The 17,547-nt window shown below is 48.7% G+C and overlaps 2 protein-coding genes across 2 annotated transcripts; one reads left to right on the top strand and one right to left on the bottom strand.

Annotated features, from left to right (window-relative positions):
* Nucleotides 1-1,311: 1,311 nt before the first annotated feature.
* On the bottom strand, nucleotides 1,312-12,188 carry exoc5 (exocyst complex component 5). The gene is made up of 18 exons (XM_084481797.1): nucleotides 12,005-12,188; nucleotides 11,586-11,680; nucleotides 9,967-10,114; nucleotides 9,668-9,862; nucleotides 7,164-7,228; nucleotides 6,864-6,892; nucleotides 6,648-6,757; nucleotides 6,434-6,478; nucleotides 6,169-6,309; nucleotides 5,950-6,032; nucleotides 5,546-5,755; nucleotides 4,544-4,691; nucleotides 3,923-4,031; nucleotides 3,617-3,737; nucleotides 3,008-3,094; nucleotides 2,788-2,896; nucleotides 2,294-2,509; nucleotides 1,312-1,901 (listed from the first exon to the last, which is right to left on the bottom strand). The coding sequence occupies exons 1-18, from the start codon at nucleotides 12,029-12,031 to the stop codon at nucleotides 1,713-1,715; spliced, it is 2,127 nt and encodes a 708-aa protein (XP_084337923.1). The 5' UTR covers nucleotides 12,032-12,188; the 3' UTR covers nucleotides 1,312-1,712.
* An 80-nt stretch (nucleotides 12,189-12,268) lies between these two features.
* ap5m1 (adaptor related protein complex 5 subunit mu 1) lies at nucleotides 12,269-17,306 on the top strand. The gene is made up of 8 exons (XM_084482231.1): nucleotides 12,269-12,463; nucleotides 12,557-13,214; nucleotides 13,342-13,569; nucleotides 13,666-13,811; nucleotides 14,140-14,225; nucleotides 14,327-14,439; nucleotides 14,808-14,904; nucleotides 14,994-17,306. The coding sequence occupies exons 1-8, from the start codon at nucleotides 12,396-12,398 to the stop codon at nucleotides 15,074-15,076; spliced, it is 1,479 nt and encodes a 492-aa protein (XP_084338357.1). The 5' UTR covers nucleotides 12,269-12,395; the 3' UTR covers nucleotides 15,077-17,306.
* The last annotated feature ends 241 nt before the right edge of the window (nucleotides 17,307-17,547 follow it).

The raw sequence follows: 17,547 nt of genomic DNA, 5'->3' as shown, positions 1-17,547 counted from the left end.
CCTTTTCCATCTGCCTCAGCTGGGAATCCCTGGGGCCAGCCTGCGCCTCCACCAGTTATCACTGCCCTCCCCCTCCCAGACCCATTCCCAGTATAATCGCCACGGAAAAACAAATAGTTTTTCAAATGTTTGGAACAGGCGCACTGTTTGCGTCGGAGCCTAACACAATAATTCTTACAAGCTATACAGTTGTGATTAGGCACGGAGCGAATTGAATTTTTTTTTTCCAACGTGGCATTTGATCATATTAATATTAGCCTAATTAATTATGTTGTTTGACTTTGCACAGTGCCGTGTGTACCTTCCACACAACAGCAGCCAGCCGCAGCTGGAACTGAGCTGTGAGCCTGTGCGCCTCTATCTTTGTGGCCGTCCCCAGCCCGTGACTAGCGCACACATTTCATCAAGTCACACGCATCTAATCCCCCCGCGCATCCTCCATGTTCCGCTCACTTCCTGAAGTCAAAGAAAGAACTTTACTCTCGGGGGCCACAATCCCTATGAATACTTGATTACTCCCCCCCCCCCGAAAAAGACGACTTTTATAATCTTCGCCTTTTTTTCCTGTGACATTTGCCATGGGTCAAAATTTCAATTTACTGCTCCTGGTTTTCGGCAACATACATTAACAAGCGAGACAATGACGAATCACCGAGATCGTTTGTTTTGTTTAATAAGTCATTGATTAAAAGGTAAGCAGCAGTATACTGGGAACAGCTTAGCCTAGCTAAACAATTTCAGGGATCAGGCGGGATGATGCACAAGACTGTTGACATTGACCCCCCCGGTAAGCCCTGTGTGAAGAAGTCCACTTAACATGGTGTTCCCCTCATCAGCGCAGGGCGACCTCGGCGCTGTGCCCTGACCCAGAATCCTCGCTGATCCCGTCCATACCCGGCGCAGCGCTGCTGGACAAGCAGGTGTTGATCTGCGCAATTACATTGACACGTACCCCCCCGCCCCCCCCCCTTTGTTGACCCCGTGACCCCTGAGGTCCCATGCTGAGGTGGGTTCCACCCGGTTCTCCCAGGAGGTTCCCACAGACCTGCCCAGCACCCTCCACCCCAGCCAAAATCACACTTCTCTCTGATGACCTCCTGACCTGTGTCTCTGCGAGGGGGATCAGGGGTCAAGGTTTAGGGAGGGCGGTCATGTGTCTCTCGTGTGCTTTGGGGTGGAGGGGGCAGGTGTGTGTGTGTGTGTGTGTGTGTGTGTGTGTGTGTGTGTGTGTGTGTGTGTGTGTGTGTGTGTGTGTGTGTGTGTGTGTGTGTGTGTGTGTGTGTGTGTGTGTGTGTGTGTGTGTTCTTTCTTCACAAGGTGCTGGTGGTTCCCAGTGCAGCACTCTGCTGGAGTCTAGCCTTCCCTTTTGTACGAGAGCAGCCACACGGTCCTTTAAGTGAGTGCAGCCACAGAACTATATTTGGCACAATTATAACAAAACAAAATTGCCACAGTTTTGTTTAGAATTGAATTAGTATCTAAAAACAAAGGAAAGCTCAGTCAAATGACAGTTGAAACGTATTCAGGGTGGCGGGAGAGGCTGAAATGCACATATCCCAGATCCAAGAGGTGAAGGTCTTGAATGCCGGTCTGAAGGTAGGGGCGAGGGGGGAGGGGGCTGGCGTGTGGAAGAAGGAGAGGGGGGAGTGGGAGGGGGTGGGGCTTAATGCGATTGACGGAAGTCTCGGTGGCGACGCGCTGGAGCTCGGCCACTAGCTAAAGTGGCGGCCCAGGCGCGAGGGCCGGTAGTCCACCCGGAGCTGAACGAAGGCGTGCAGGAGGTTCCGGTCCAGGTTGGTCAGCTGCTCGCCGGAGCACACCTGCTTCAGGTTGTCGGGGGCGACCACCAGCAGGTTGCACAGGGCGTGGAGTGTGTCGAAGAGCTGCAGCACCAGGGGCACCTGCGGGACGGCCCGGGAGGAGAGGGGAACAGGGTTTACTGTCTCGTGACTGGGATGTGTTCGACCAGCGTTATCAAGGCCCTTCTTTTGTAACGTAATGCCGTTTTTGTAGATACTCCCTTTCTAGATGATTTTTAATTATCGACCCTCTTTCAATTCTTCTCCCCTTTATCTATTGATTACTATATTTTTTTAACTTCATAACTTCTAGCTACAGTCAAATTAGAGACAGGACAAATAAAGAAATAAAAACTCCACATGAGAAACAGCTTACACGTGATTTAGCGTTGAAGTCGAGTAAACCGCACACTGACACAAGTCTGATTTTCTTTTTCCCTGCTCCGATGCCAACCACCTCCACCTCCTCTACTATCACCAACACCTCCACTCACCCTGAAGTCCTTGGCGCAGCGCCGGTACTCGGCCACGTCGCAGATGGCCAGCATGCCCCCCATGGAGCTGTAGCCGTACTGCTGCAGGTGCTCGTGGATGAGGCGGTGGAAGCGCACGCCCAGCTCCATCAGCACCGTGTCCACGTTCTTGCCGTCCATCGACTTGCGCACGCGGTCCACCTGCCGGCTCACGTACGCACACACCTTGGAGCACGCCTGGTGGTGCGCGGGAAGGAATGATGGCATGTGAGGGAAATTACCTGATCAGCTGGTACATTGTCAATAGATCGAAATATATAATCAATATTTCTTGATTATTGGAGGAAAATTACTGAATGTAGACTGACAATGACAATGGTTATATTTCAGAAAGCATCTCTGAAATAAACTGTATTTCAGAAGTGAAAACCTTTAGTCTGAGCGAAGCCAAAAACGGACTGGAACAAACCTAACTAGCCTGAGATTGATCAGCCAACGCGTTTAAGTTCTCTTACAGTGGTGTACTGGATCATGACGTTGTTTTCGTCCTCCGGCCTGAAGTCTGTCTTCTTCTGCTCCGTGGCCAGGATGTGCTTCATCTGGCCCCCCATGCAGTTCAGCGTCCTGGGGAGAAGTGGGAACAATAAAGGGTTGATGCGGGAAACTGAGTGAATGAACGGACAACTGAAGGCTGTTTGTAGTTTGCTCAGGTCTCGGTGAAGCGTACACACTGACCTGTCGATTCCTGTGTCCAGTTTGACTTCCATTTGTTCTATCACCTCTTTCTTCTTATGCAGACATTCTGTCAGCTTAGGAGAAGAGCTGGAGACACACATGTTAAAATAGATTTAGAAAACATTCCATGGACAATGTCCAAGTTAATTGCTAATAATGGCAGAAATAGGAAATTCCAAGTGAATATGGAATTGGTCCGATACAGATTAGAGCAACGACTAACAATTATTTTCCTATTGATTGATTGATTAATGTGCCTGGATGCATGGTTGTAGTGCTGCTGTATTATGACATTTTGCAAAGCAAACAAAAGTACATTTTGCCATTTTAAAGTATTCCCATGCTTTTGAATCTCTGGGTCTGGGGGAATCTTTACATGCAACCTGTTTGGTAGCAGACTGCTGCAGCTGCAATGTCTTTTGGAAATCTGAGGGTGTTGACAGGAGCCAAAAGCGAATGACGTGAAAGCAGCAATTACATAGTGAAATTGAAGTAACACATTTGTATAACAGAAATACAATTAAAAATATTGACGTTGACGCATTATCCGCGATGACGAGGATTCATCTTGGCAGCCCTAATGTGGATCCAACGCGGTCCACTACTGACCTGATGAGAGGCATGAGGTGGTCGTTGAACTGCTTGTCAAACAGGTGGAAGATGGTGTTTGCCTGCTGCACCACGTCCAGGAAGTACAGGTTGGCATTCTTGGCATCGGCTGAGGGGATCGCTGTGAGGGTTGGAGAGATCATCAGTAACAGCAGATCCCCATCACTGGGATACACATCCAAGCATTCAGTCCCAATCAGGACCGGTGGAATCAGGTTCCGATGTTCACATATTTATCAGATTTTGTCAGAGCCAGAAATAGTGAATGGCGTCGTGCTTCTTGGGGCAGAGAGGAGCTGGACTCACCCGACAGGCCGATCTCCAGAGCGTAGTCGATGTGATCCACACATAGGTGCTCCACCAGCAGCAGGAAGATGGAGAAGGCGTTCTTAGGCAGGTCAGAGGGATCTGACAGCTAGGACACAGAAACAGCACATTCATACAATTCATTCATTGAAATGAGATGCTCTTATCCTAGCTATCTTTGTTGTTTACGGGGAATGGGTTAACCTAGCGATTGTGACAATCGCTAGGTTGATTCTTCTGACAAATGTACTTATTGTGAGTCGCTTTGTATAAAAGCGTAAATGCAGTTGTCGACATTAGGGATCAACCTATATGAAATTTTTAGGGCCGATGCCGATAGTTTTTTTTTTTTTTCATCAGCCTTAGCCGATGACCGATACTGCTTTTGCTCCCTCAAATTACATCATAAAAATGACACGATGATAAAAAATGTTACAAGTCTCAATTTAAAAAAGGAACATTTATTGAACTGTCTGTAAATCATGCCGGGGAAAAAAAAAAATCGCCATCGACCGACACACGTAAAATACACAAATATCGGCCGATATTTCGGTCGATCACTAGTCGACATCTCGACTCAAGCTTCCTTTGCGGCTGAACATGGTGGCGGTGTCCCCTCACCCGGTTGCACCGCTCGAAGGCATGCCGCGTCTCCTGCAGCAGGTTGACCACCACCTCCTGGGAGAGGAAAGTCTCCCCGTGGGTGTCGATGCTAGGGCCCAGGGGCAGGTTGGTGCGCTGCCGGATCCGCTCCTTCAGCTCCTGGATGCTGCAGAGAGAGAGGAGCCACAAACACACAACGTAAGGCTTGTGCGTCGGGACATCACATTGCGCAACCGCTGCCACTTTGGAAGCATAGCTTGGATTGGGTTGCTAGTTATTGTGTTGGTGGTTATGTTTTTCGGTCATTTTTTAGTTATCAATCGTTGTCATTATTGGAAGACATTGTTTTGTTTGAAACATGTCATGCGAGACCTGGATAAACAACGTTTATTACATTAGCTTAGGTTAGTGTATATTTACGTTGATTTAGGATTTACAGTACTACGACACTCTTGAGTCCTCTCAAAATGTGAGTATGAGTACTGCCAACAAAAAATCCCATGATGCATTCTGATGCACAAGCCAAATTAAAAATCAGTGCAGCTTGAAGCGCAGGCTCCATAGCCAAGGTTTGGCTCCTGTGCACCTGGTCAGCCCGCGCCAGCAAGAGATATCAGCGGCGACCCAGCCTCTGAGCAAGGTCTTCGGAGCCAGGTCGTCGGCCAAGCTCAAGCCCCCCTTCACACCCCCCTCCCCCACCCGCTAGTAGGCCTGAGCACCTGCTGTCCTACGGGGCTGACTTCTAGACATAAACCTGTCACCCCTCATGGGCAGGGCAGGAGCCTAACACTTTGCTCTTGGAAGCTTCTTCACATCCCATAATATTAATCCTTCACTGAGAGTGAAAATGTCCCTCCTCACAAATGGATGAGTTTGGTGTTTATTCTTTAGTGCTACTCATGAATATAAGCTGTTAGTCATTAGCCTTTAGCAGTTAGCGGTGTCTTCCATCAGTCATTGTTCTACTCTTACTAACAGTGATCTTTTTGTGTCTGATCACAGGGGGCACCGGGGCCTGACCTGCCGCTGCCGATGGGCCGTTTCTGGTGGTTCTTGGAATCGTAGTAGCGCTGGAGGATCATGGCGCTGCGGTTGCGGAGGTAGTCCTTCTCCATGTCGATGTAGCTCTCCAGGTAGCAGGAGAAGATGTTTTTGATCAGCTTGGACAGGAACGTGTGCTTGTCTGAGCCCAGGTTGAACTCAGTCAGCTTGGCTGCCAATGCAGTTGTTCTGCAAGTACAAATACAGACGGTTGAGATCTGGCTAAGGTTTGGTTAAGAAGGAGGGAACCTAGTTTTAAATCTACTACCTAGCTTAACTTAATACTACAGCCTCTTAAAAGGTACTTCACAAGCACTTGACCATTAACACAAGGCTAGTTGGTGGAACACCCAGGAAGTGCTCAGGGTTCAAAGGTCAACTACCTGCTGTAAAGGTCATAGAGGTTCTTCAGGTACTGCTCCGCGTCCGAGTGTCTGGTCCCGTCCAGCTTCTCCTTCACGTGGGCCTGGAGACACAAACAAAACAACCACAACTGTCAGAGGACCACAAAACGAGTTTGGAGATGGCCAGCGGGGGGCCGAAGGATTAGGATTTGCTGGATGACAGGCAGGTGGAAGCGGAGGCACCAATGCACCACCTACCTGTAATTTGTTCTCAAAGATGTTCTGGATGAGTTTGGCCATGACGGCCTCCGGGCTGCTGAACACCTCCCCGACCTGCTTGTTGACTCTCTGGCAGAGGGTCCCAGTGTCCTCAAACACATCGTTCCTCAGGTAGGCTCCCTGGGGCGGAACACATGATGACTGGGCTTAGTGACCAGGCCCTGTGGACCGTGCTGGTGTAGCCAGTGTGAAACGCTGAGAGCTTGTCTGTCTGTCTGTCTGTGTGTATATAAGACCCACTCACCTCCTGGCATTGCTTGATGTACACGTCCACGCAGTGTGCATATCCCTTTTCACGAGAAAGTGACAAAACATTCCATGTTAAATAGAGTCGTCAATGTTTTAAATAGAGTCAATTTTGTTTGGACGAATTCTGCCAAAGCAAAGGGAGACTTTTGGGACCAATACTGTCACTGAAGTCATGGAGAGACTCGTGTGTTCTAAAAACTGTGGTTCACCTTGAAATGTAGCAGGACCGCTGCCACCTCACGCATGCGTCCGATCTCCCCCCTCCTCTGAGCCGCCGTGAACTCCTGGATCAACTGGCGCTCCAGGTCATGGTATTTACCTGGAACACACACACACACTTTACAGCCAACTGTGTGTGCCAATTTCTATGGAATATTTAATGTCTATCATATGAGCGGAAATCAACTAAGTCTGAGGTCACTCACTTGCGATCTTTGCCTTGACATCTGCAAATCTGTTGGAGGCGGAACATATAAATGTAATAATAATATACTCTGGAAAATCATGAATGAATATCAGCATCAAATGTCACCTATATTGGCCTCAGACAAAAGTTTCTTAATTATTCAATGTGTGTTTGTCTTTAGTGATGAAAACCTCCATTTGGAAACCTTTAGATGTGGTTCTGCCGGTGGGGGATGGACACCGTAGTGTGGGGAGCAGGATGGACTCTCCTTATCTGGAGGTGATATTGTGTAAAGCTGCCTGCAGGATGCCTGACTCACCTGTCAAACGGCAGCTCCTGGGCAATGAGGTGCAGCTTCTGAATGATATCAGCCGCCTCCTTAATCTGGAGCAGGAGGAGGAGGAGGAGGAGGAGCAAGTATGAGAGAGAGAGAGCGAGAGAGCAGGTGAGAACCATATGGGATGGACCACCAGAGGGGGGGGGGGGGGGGGGGGGGGGGGGGGGGGGGGGGGCGAGGAGGATGGGAGAGCAGGTGGACCGCCCGCAGTGCCTCCTCCTGGGGAGTCATCATCCTAAGCGGAGCCCCCCTGCCCCTTTCCCATGTCGGCCGCTGGGCAGATAACAAGCAGCCGCTGCCCACCTGGCCGTCGGCAGCGGCCGCCGCCACCGTGTTGACTTAGCAGCAGCATATCCAGCTCTTTATGGCCGTGCCTCTGCTCAATGGGACTGTAATCCCACAGGAGGCTAAATCGCCTTCAATAATCTGTCCGGCCAGGGATATCTGTGTAGAAAAGATGGGGGGAGGCCGGGCCCCCCCCCCCCTCCCAGCCCACTCCCCCTGACATGCACACCGGCTGGAAAGAGAGAAAGGACAGCGCCAGACCCGTGGAAAAGGCCCGCCGTCCGCAACTCCTCTGTTCCCGTAGACGCCTGCCTCAGCTAACATCATTAGCCCGTTCCCGCGAGGAGGATCCAGCCTTTCTGCTCGGCGAAGGTTTTCTAAGTATCTGTCCCCCAGCTAAGATTAGCTAAATCCCATGTAAGTAATGTAGCCGTCTCCCTGCAGTCAGGGTTTAGCAGCACTTGTCTCCATGCTGGCGGCCCAGCCCTCCCTTTCAGAAGGATTAGCAGAGCCATCCCCCTACAGCTATTCACTCGCAGCTTTCCTCATTTTTCCCCCCTCGCTCTTGTCTGGAAGTATGCTCAGGAAGAGGAAACTGGCCAGAGATTCCCCCGTGTTGACTCTCCACAAACCCAGCCCCGTCTGTGGGATTGACCCCCTCCAGGCTCCCTGCTCCCGTTCCAATAACGATGGAGCGGGGGAAGAGGAAGCTCACCTGGAGTCTCCATCTCTCCTCTCGCTATAAACTACGTTCCCCCATGCAGCTTTGCCGTGGATCATCAGGGAGGTCACTTGTGCTGTGTCAAGTTGGCTGGTGTTTCAACGACAACCGCAACTCCTGGAAGTTTCCTACGCTACCCATAACTTATTTGTCCTACCAGGCCTCCTCTGCTTTAATAGGACAGTGAGGAGGATGAACATCATCTTGTCTAATCAGACACCCTTCAATTAAAGCAATTAGGCTTGACATGAGCACTTTGACAGCCATGCAAGTCGATCAGTCAACTGTTGTTTAGCAAGTGTACGACACCCTGATTAATCCAAATTAGCCGAGGGCCCTCAACTAAAAAGGGATGAATTTAGAGATTTAACGTGCATGATTTAACTATATAATCCCGCTCCCCTCACACCTTACATCTAGCATTACCACTGCAGGGGCGGAGCCATTGATTCACTGCTGGAGTGACGGGCGAATACATTCACACCACACATATTCTGTAATACATACACAACTTACCACACACACACACAAGAAGATGCACACTACACACTAGGAATGCACTGATACCACTTTTTTACAAACCGATACGATACTGATACTTTTTTGTGTACTTGCCGATACCGAGTACCGATATTTTCTAGATTTGGTCTCTATGAGCTTTTGAAAGGCATTTCAACTCCACCAACTATACGCAATACCCGAAGATGACGATCATCAAAGGGTAAGTTATTTAAAAACGCAGTTATTTATGCACGGTAAATGTGCATAACATTTCATGTAATGCTGTGCACGCTGTATCATGACAGCGCACACACAGCAGCGACAGACTTCAGAACCATGGACAGTGAGAAACCGCAGCGACTGTGTGTGTGTCCGGTGTGGCTGGAGTCCACGGACCCGCTCCTGAGGGGGACACGGATCGGCGTTTCGCCGTGTGTGTCGCTCCTTTCCCGGGGCTAGAGTTAGGCTGCGTGTGGTTGTGCATGTCCGGTGTGGTTGTGTGTGTCCGGCATGGCTGGAATCCACGGACCCGCTCCCGAGGGGGACACGGATCAGCGTTTCGCTGTTTCGTTTTTGTGTCGTTCTTTTCCCAGGGCTCGAGTTTCGCCTCGATCAATGTTACAGTATGACAACAATAGACGTGCACTCATTGCACTTTTTATTTTATTTTATTTCCCATCAAACCTTTCCCTGGAATCAGGAAATAGTCTTGATTAGATTCAGATTACTGACATAGTGGTATCGGTGAGTGGTATCGGCAATTAAAAAACTATTATGAGTACGAGTAATTTAATGAAGTTTCGGCCCGATACCCGATATTGGTATCGGTGCATCCCTAATACACACCTCTATATATCCACAACATACACACACACACACACACACACACACACACACACACACACACACACACACACACACACACACACACACACACACACACACACACACACACACACACACACACACACACACACACCTTCTCTGGGTTGTGGAAGACGTCACTGCGCAGCTCTCCGTCCAGAAACTCGTTGAAGTAGGTCATAAGGCGCTGTGCCTCCACCGCTCGCTGCCGGGGGGTGTTCACCCCCTCCAGTTGGTCGCCAAGGTGACACACCTTGGTGGCCACGTAGCTGATGTGCTCGTCCAGCTCCTGGAAGTGCTGGAAGGCCACCTGAGGAGACGGGGAGGGCGGGAAGAGCGGAGGCATTGGGACCCGGTTGGTGAGTGACTGGGGGTTTGTGATGTGTGCGTCACGAGACGGAGGAACACACTGACCTGGTTGCTCCGCTGCAGGTCCTGGACTTTGTGTGCAAACTCTTTGGCCTCGCGGTGGCACTGGTGCTCCAGCTTCTCCACGCGCCGCTGGATCTTCTCGTCCAGCTGCTTCAGCTCCTCGATGTGGTTCTCAAACTCCTCCAGCAGCCTATCAGACGGCGGGAGGAAACGGCGGGATTGAAGATTCCCAGGAAAAGGAATCCCATTGATTTAAAAAAAAATCACAGGGAACCATAATAACAGTCACACAGTCACACACACACACACACACACACACACACACTCTAATTCCACAACAGTAATTGGAAAAGGAAAGGGTTAAACCTGTCCCACTGACCCAACACTTTGGAGTTATTAGTTACAAAACGAGGCTGGGTGCTTAATTCCCGGCTGCCCGGACTTAAGAAGCTCTGACACCTAGTAGCTTCGTCAGCTGCATTTTAAGTGCCACCAGGAACGGCAGAGCAAATGTTCTAAGTCAGCATCGTATTTTCACAGACTAGGAAACATCCCAAAACGATGAGTATATAATCTCTTAACTAATTCCCTCAGCAGTCGCTACAGCTTTAGAAAGAGACATCTCCCATCCTCTCCCCCCCGTACACACCCGCTGCCTGGCTGGTGACTCACAGCGTAGGGTGGCCTCCATAGATACCTTGTCTCTGACTCTTCACTACTGTTAAATAGTTTCTGAGGAGGCTGCTGTAGCAATAGTTTCGGGGGAGACGCAGATAAGGCTGGCTTGGATCTATGGGATATTTAGTGGGGCTCTTACTGCTGCTGCTGCTGCTGCATGTGGTATTTGTGCTTACCAGAAATAAGTTGGCCACTATATGTTTACGTAAGACCAAGCAATATCAGGAAAATACAATATCAAATGAAGCCACGTTTTTTTCTCGCTCGCAAGGAATGTTGGATTATTATGACACATTGTCCAGTTTGATTAAGAAATATACGGAGAAGTAGGAATGTTCTAAATATTGGACTTAACACATTTTGTAGATCCAACTTTAGTCATGAATAAATGTAAGTAGAAATAGAAATGGAAAATGCACTTGTTCTTAGCACTGCAAAAAGAGCATATACATTCTGGTACATTTGTGTTTTGGCTCATAGGGTTTCATGATGCTTATTGTTGATAATTGATTAATTAATTTATTTCTAATTGCATCTTGGGTTCTGAAGGAATTAAGGGATGCATTCAATGTCAGACTACTTATGAAGCCTTCAAGTTTAAAAATGTCCTCCTACAAACCCCAGTAACAACATTGCTATGGACTGGGTATATAATTAAAACATAGATTAAATTAAAACAACATAGATCTAGATAGGTCTCATATACCTTGATATCTCGCAATAAGAATAAGAATTCAATGTTGACAAGTGAGCGCTGAGGGTGACTACATCCTGCTGTGGCTGTAGATGATAACATCTAAAGATAACAGGTCTGCATACAATGTTGTTTTTAGCTTGACGTTCAAATGTGTGCATATAAAGACATTATGCAATAATCATAAACTCTTTATGTAGAACAGCTCATTCAGGCATTTTGTCAAGAGAAAAACACAAGGATGATCTGGCGGTAGAGAACACAACATGAAGGTCAACAACAGGCGCACCTTTTGGGGTCAAACGCCTCCGCCCCGCCCTTTGACCCTCCGCCAGGCGTTCTCCAGGCCAGCCTCTCTATGTATTCGTCTGCATCAAACGGCTCCTACGTGCAACCGACAAAACAGCACAACACTGTGACCACTAACAAAACATTTTCCTCCAGAAGAGACGCATTTGAGTAATATGCAAAAACATCCGAATTTACCCACCAGCTCGTTTAGCTTCGTTTAACCCTGCTGACGAGATAACTACACATGCAACACATTAAATCATCGTGGCAGCTAAAACTCCATGCATATTCTGATTAACCACATCGGGCCAATAAGCTGCTCAACCATCTTTATAAATCTGCTGCTTTCTTGCATGCAGTGAACAAGTGGGCCAGTGCTGGTTAGCTTCTGGCTAGCTGGCTCAGCAGGAGTCTTACCTCGAACAGCTGAGCGGTCGTCGCCATGATCGCACTCGGCCGAGCGGTGCGGACAAATGCGAGTTAGACCGATGACCCACAGCCTGCAACGGCGCAGACTTTTTCCCAGGAATTGTGTGATTCTGACAGTTGTGCCCTTTGTTGACAGCTAGGTAGGGAGGAATCCAGCTTCCTGTATGGGAGAAAAGGGTGGGGATAGCGGCTGACAAATACGCATGCGCAGAAGTCAGCTGATAGTAGTGAATGTCACGTGAAACAGTAGGAAGTGGTGGCGTTGTTTGTTATCGTTCATTATCAGGATGCATAACTAAATACATCAGATGTGAAAGGTTTAAATGTTCCGACCACATGAGTTAAAAGTCATTGGAGTGCGTTCGGTGTTGTCGGTAAAATGAGTTTACGCGCCTTATGGATTATTACGCACGAGAAGGGAGAACATGTGTCTGTGCGGTTTTCAAGGTTTGTAACACAAATATGTCTATTCCTGGAACCGTTGTGTAACGGTTAGGAACCTTATGTATCAGCTCATGTGCATGCTGTTATTTTTCACAGGAGGTTCCCTACCGTTGAATATCGGGCAAATTCTCTGGCGGGTTCTTCATATCAAGCAGTGCCAGAGGACAGCGCGGTGCTTCAACTGCTCCTCACTGAACTAGGGCTGGCCGACCCTGGCAAACCATACGTTGCTCCTAGAGACGACTGTCTGAATCAACAGAGGACACCAGCGCTGGAGCTACATGTGGATAGTTCAGCAAAGGGAATTCTATGGCCGGTGTTGGCCATCTCTCGTGGGCCGCTGATCTTGGCTTGCCTGCCTCTGGTGGAAGCGGGTGAACCACGACCGCCGTTATCCAGCCTACTGTCTGTGTCTCAGGGCCTCACTCTATTGGAAGGACTGCAAAGCTTCCTCGGCGGGTCTGGCATCAAGACTGATGGCGATGGGTTGGCGTCTCGCCTGGCGCTGATGCCCTCAGTCCTGCAGCAGGTGTGTCCACTGGGCACGCCCCTGGACGTGCCCCAGGGCGGGGCACCTTCCACGGCGGGGGTGCCTCCCGCCGCTGGGAGCCCAAGGCAGCCCGTCTGGAGGACGGGGCAGCACCGCGGGCGGGCCACGGTCAACGTGGCGCTGACGGAGACTGTGCGCTGCATGCAGTACGGCGACCCCAGCAAACAAGACCTCTGGGATGTCTACGGCACCGTGACATGCAAAGTAAGCAGGGGTCATACGATGGGAAGTTTTGATTCTTGGCCGAATACATTTTTCCCTCTAACGTATCTAATTTCTCTCCCTTCTCCCACAATGCACTCTGTTCCTCCTCACCGGCTGTCTCCCTCAGTGTGAGGTGGAAGGGGTGCTCCCCAACGTGACCGTGACTCTGACGCTGCCCCCCAACGGCTCCCCCCTGCAGGACATCCTGGCCCATCCGTGCGTCACGTCGCTGGACTCCAACATCCTAAACGCCAGCAGTGTCGACGACGGGGACGGCTCGGCCTTCTCCGGGCCCTACAAGTTCCCCTTCTGCCCCCCGCAGGAGCCCTTTAAACTATGCAGCTACACATCTCAGGTACAAGGATCATAAAACATGCCTGTCAAAGTGTAATGAAATGTTATTGATGATGATTAAGGTGACATTTTCGTTTATTTCTTTGTATTTCTTCAGGTGCCGGTGCCTCCTATCCTGGGGTCCTTCCAGCTGAAGCAGCAGGAGGAGGAGAACCATCTGCGTGTGTGTGTGAACCTCAAATTGCATGAGAGTGTGAAGAACACTTTTGAATTCTGTGAAGCACGCCTGCCCTTCTTCAACAGGTAAGCAAGTTGTATGAATATACAGTATATGAACAGGTTTTACTTTCCTCTTATGTTTTGCTGTACGGTGACCAAAAAAATCGAAATCTCTTAATTGTACTGCGGTCATAGTGGACTTGATGGTGGTTCATTAGGGCGTTTGACTCGTGAAGTGTCCAGGGTCCATCTGTAGTATGCATCCCGGACCAAGATGCCTAACCACAAGATGGATGGATGGATGGATAGATACATAGATAGATATATGGATGATTATTCCTGTGGATCTGAATTCAGTTTGACTAAAACATGTCTTGAATGACTAAACATGATTTTTGTTTGGGATGTGCAGGGTTCAGATGAGCACTGTGGATGTGAAGGTGAGCTCCGGCCACCTGGATGTCAACAAAGAGAAGAACCTCCTGGTTTGGGTCCTTGGTACGTCTCTACCTTCTGCAGCAGGATAAAGGCTTGAAATAGCTGTATCGTTTGAAAACAAACCCTCACTGAAAATATCTTCACTGACCCCTGTGACCTAGGCCAAAAGTTCCCCAAGTCCAGGGAGGTCACCATGGAAGGTGGGATCCGCTTTTCAGGTCAGCTGCCGGGACCGGCGGACCCCCTCTGTACAGACCTCACAGCCTACATCAAAGTAAGAGTCACATCCCTTTCCTCATTCAAATTTTCAAATTTGAATGACCCTATCCCCTAACCCTATTTCACTTTCTAAAATACCCCAACTTCAGGAGGAGCACAACATATGGTTGTCAAAATACCTTTTTGCCTTTACTGAATGCAGCGTTATTATTTCTGTATTAGTCATTCCTCTCAAAGAACCTATCCATAGAGAGAAGACACACACACACACACACACACACACACACACACACACACACACACACACACACACACACACACACACACACACACACACACACACACACACACACACACACACACACACACACACACATTCCCTCGTGTGCCTGATCTAAATGCACCATACTGCTTGTATTTCAGTTGTATTTCAAAGTACCTGACCTGACTCTCTCTGGGTGCTCCGTGGACCAGCATTCAGTGCAGGTTTATTCCTGTGCCAAGCCAAAGATCCTCACATGTGAGTTTCACTTTCACACCTTTTGGCAACGTACCTTCCTCTGTGGCTGCACACATCCAGATCTCCAACCCTGTGGTCATATTCTGCAGGTCGGGAGCTTCAGTCCAAAGAGTACTTCATCTGGAACTCCACAGGTCCTGCTCCCGTGTCTTCTGGGCAGATGATGCTGTAGGCTGGACAGGAAGCTCCATCAGCAAATTGTTGATAAATGTGTGATGGATACAGGATGAAGAATGTCATGGGAGACGTCCAATTTCTTTCTTTCTAATGTTACTAGGATCACAATAATTACAGGTGTGTGTGTGTGTGTGAAGACCATAACAGTGGTGAAATAATTAAGAAAAAGTTTGCTACACTGCTTAAAGTGCTGTCCATTGCAGAATATGCTGGCACTTGAAGATATTGGCACTTTAGGAGGATTTTATACCATCTTACATTATGGTGTGCAAATGATCAGGTGTTTCCAATGTGATATTTTGCAAAAAGCGACATTTTGTGATTACCTGCCACTTTGCAGCAGCTTCTTTCATCCTGTCATCCTGCCCCTTAACCCTGTCACACATGAGGGCCGCCCTTCTCTCTGACAGTCTCACTTCACCGGCCCTCCATCACCCACATAATTAGCAGCTGGGGCCCTTTTTATTTTTCTGTCAGCTGTTGGGGCCCTCGAGGAGTGGGGGGACTGCGAGGGGCCCTGGGCGGACTGACCCGGGTGTCTCGGTGCCACAAAAGGGGCTCCTCTTGAGATCTGGCAGGAGTCGGCACTCCCTCAGTCCCCTCACCCTCACCCACCCTTTGACCCCACCCAGGCTCCCAGAGACTGGCTGAAGCACACAGCCCCTCCAGCCAGACGACTGAGATCTGACCCTTGGGCTGTCAAAAGCAGCCTCTCCCATTCAGCTAGTAATGCCAGGCTAATTAGAGAGAATACAGTAATAGGGGGAGGGGTGCACTTTGGTGCCTCCGGCGATTGCCGTAGTTTGTAACTGTTGCAAATCGTAAAAAGGTATCTTCAGATTTCGGTTAAAGAGTCATTCAGATGTTTCAGTCAGTTCTACAATTCTCACTCATGAACATGTATGTATGTTGCTATAGCTCCAAATCTCTCTCTCTCTCACACACACACACACACACACACACACACACACACACACACACACACACACACACACACACACACACACACACACACACACACACGAGAAAGCTTGCATTTCACTAGGCATATCTTCGAGAAGCAGCAGAGGAAGGGTTAAATCACAGGGGCTTATGTCCCCTCTCTTACTGCAGCCAGACTTCTCTTGAGGGGCCTATTGTCCACTGCTGGCCCCTCGTGCCCCCTCGCTGGTCCGAGCGCTACATTCTCACGTGGATTTCCACTCAGAAAGCTGACCGTGACCAATCCTCTATCAATTGGAACCAATTGCTCACACGGCATCCTTCACCTTCCTTTATGTAGTCGTATGAAGTGGCAGACACCGGCCTGCCCGCGTTCCCCGCGACTCCTCATTGATTTTGCTTTCAGGCCTAGTGTGTATGGCTGGTGGACTGGAAAACACAGAGGGGGGAGAAATAGGTTCTTTTTGAAGAGCTGCTTTAAAGCCCGGCAGTATCTTTAGTCCTGGGGTCAGCCTGGCTCCTTGAGTCTGCCATCTCGGGACCCCTGACTGGGCGACTTTGCTTTGTTGATTAAATGGTTTGCTAAGTAGATGGGTGGGTTTAATGCGGCCGTCTGAACGGTCGGGTGTGCCTGAGGTTATTCATGTTTTACTCCTTTGGTCGTTGTTTGGTAAACGACAGAGTAATCTGTTGGAGTCAAAGCAGAGGGAGGACTTGTAGTGTAGTGGTCGTTGCAAAAGGGTTTATTGTTATTAAGGGTCTGCATTATTTAATAAGTCTTTCACTAATCACCACTATTACTACTACCAACTAATCTGTGGAGATTTAAGCCACAGACAAGCCCAATAAGGACACCCAGCGGTAGAGTTTGGTTCATTCCATTAACCTTCAATAACACGTAATAATAAATTCAGCCCTGTATTCCACCATGTGCTGGCATCATTAATTCCCATTGGCAGTATATGGTGTTTCTTATCAGCTTGTAACAATTTAAGACAAGAACAACATTCAGTGCGATCTGAGGAGCATGTTGGCGACTGTGGCCCCTCAGAGGCCCCAGGTGTGGCAGTGGCTCCAGGTGTTTAATTTCAAGCCATGCGATATCTCAGTCCCCTCAAGCCTAAGAGCCAGGCTTAAGAGCTTGAGAAGTAGAGTGGCAATGAGCCAGAAGATACCTCATTCTGTAACATCGGTGATGGGTTACTTCAACCCCCACAGCAAGTGTGTATATGCCCTAGATACAAACTATCCTTTCTTTGTATGAAATAAAATCGTATTCTCAATTGTAAACTATAGTCACCATCAATATAGTGTGTTTGAAATGTGAATTAAGTCCACTGGCTGAATTCTGGCTTTGCTTTTCTGTCACCTCTAGATGGTGCCATATCCTATTTCTAAAAGTAACTCCAATTTCATCCACAGGGACAAATTGTCCTATATACATGGACTATAGTACTGACAAATACAATATATTTTACATACTACATAGTAAGCTATAATTTCACTTGAAAAGTATGGAATTGA

Source organism: Micromesistius poutassou (assembly GCF_964030765.1).
Source record: "Micromesistius poutassou genome assembly, chromosome: 17".
In the NCBI taxonomy this organism is placed as follows: domain Eukaryota; kingdom Metazoa; phylum Chordata; class Actinopteri; order Gadiformes; family Gadidae; genus Micromesistius; species Micromesistius poutassou.
Note: the sequence above shows the minus strand (reverse complement) of the source record. Positions and strands in the feature narration are given on the sequence as shown.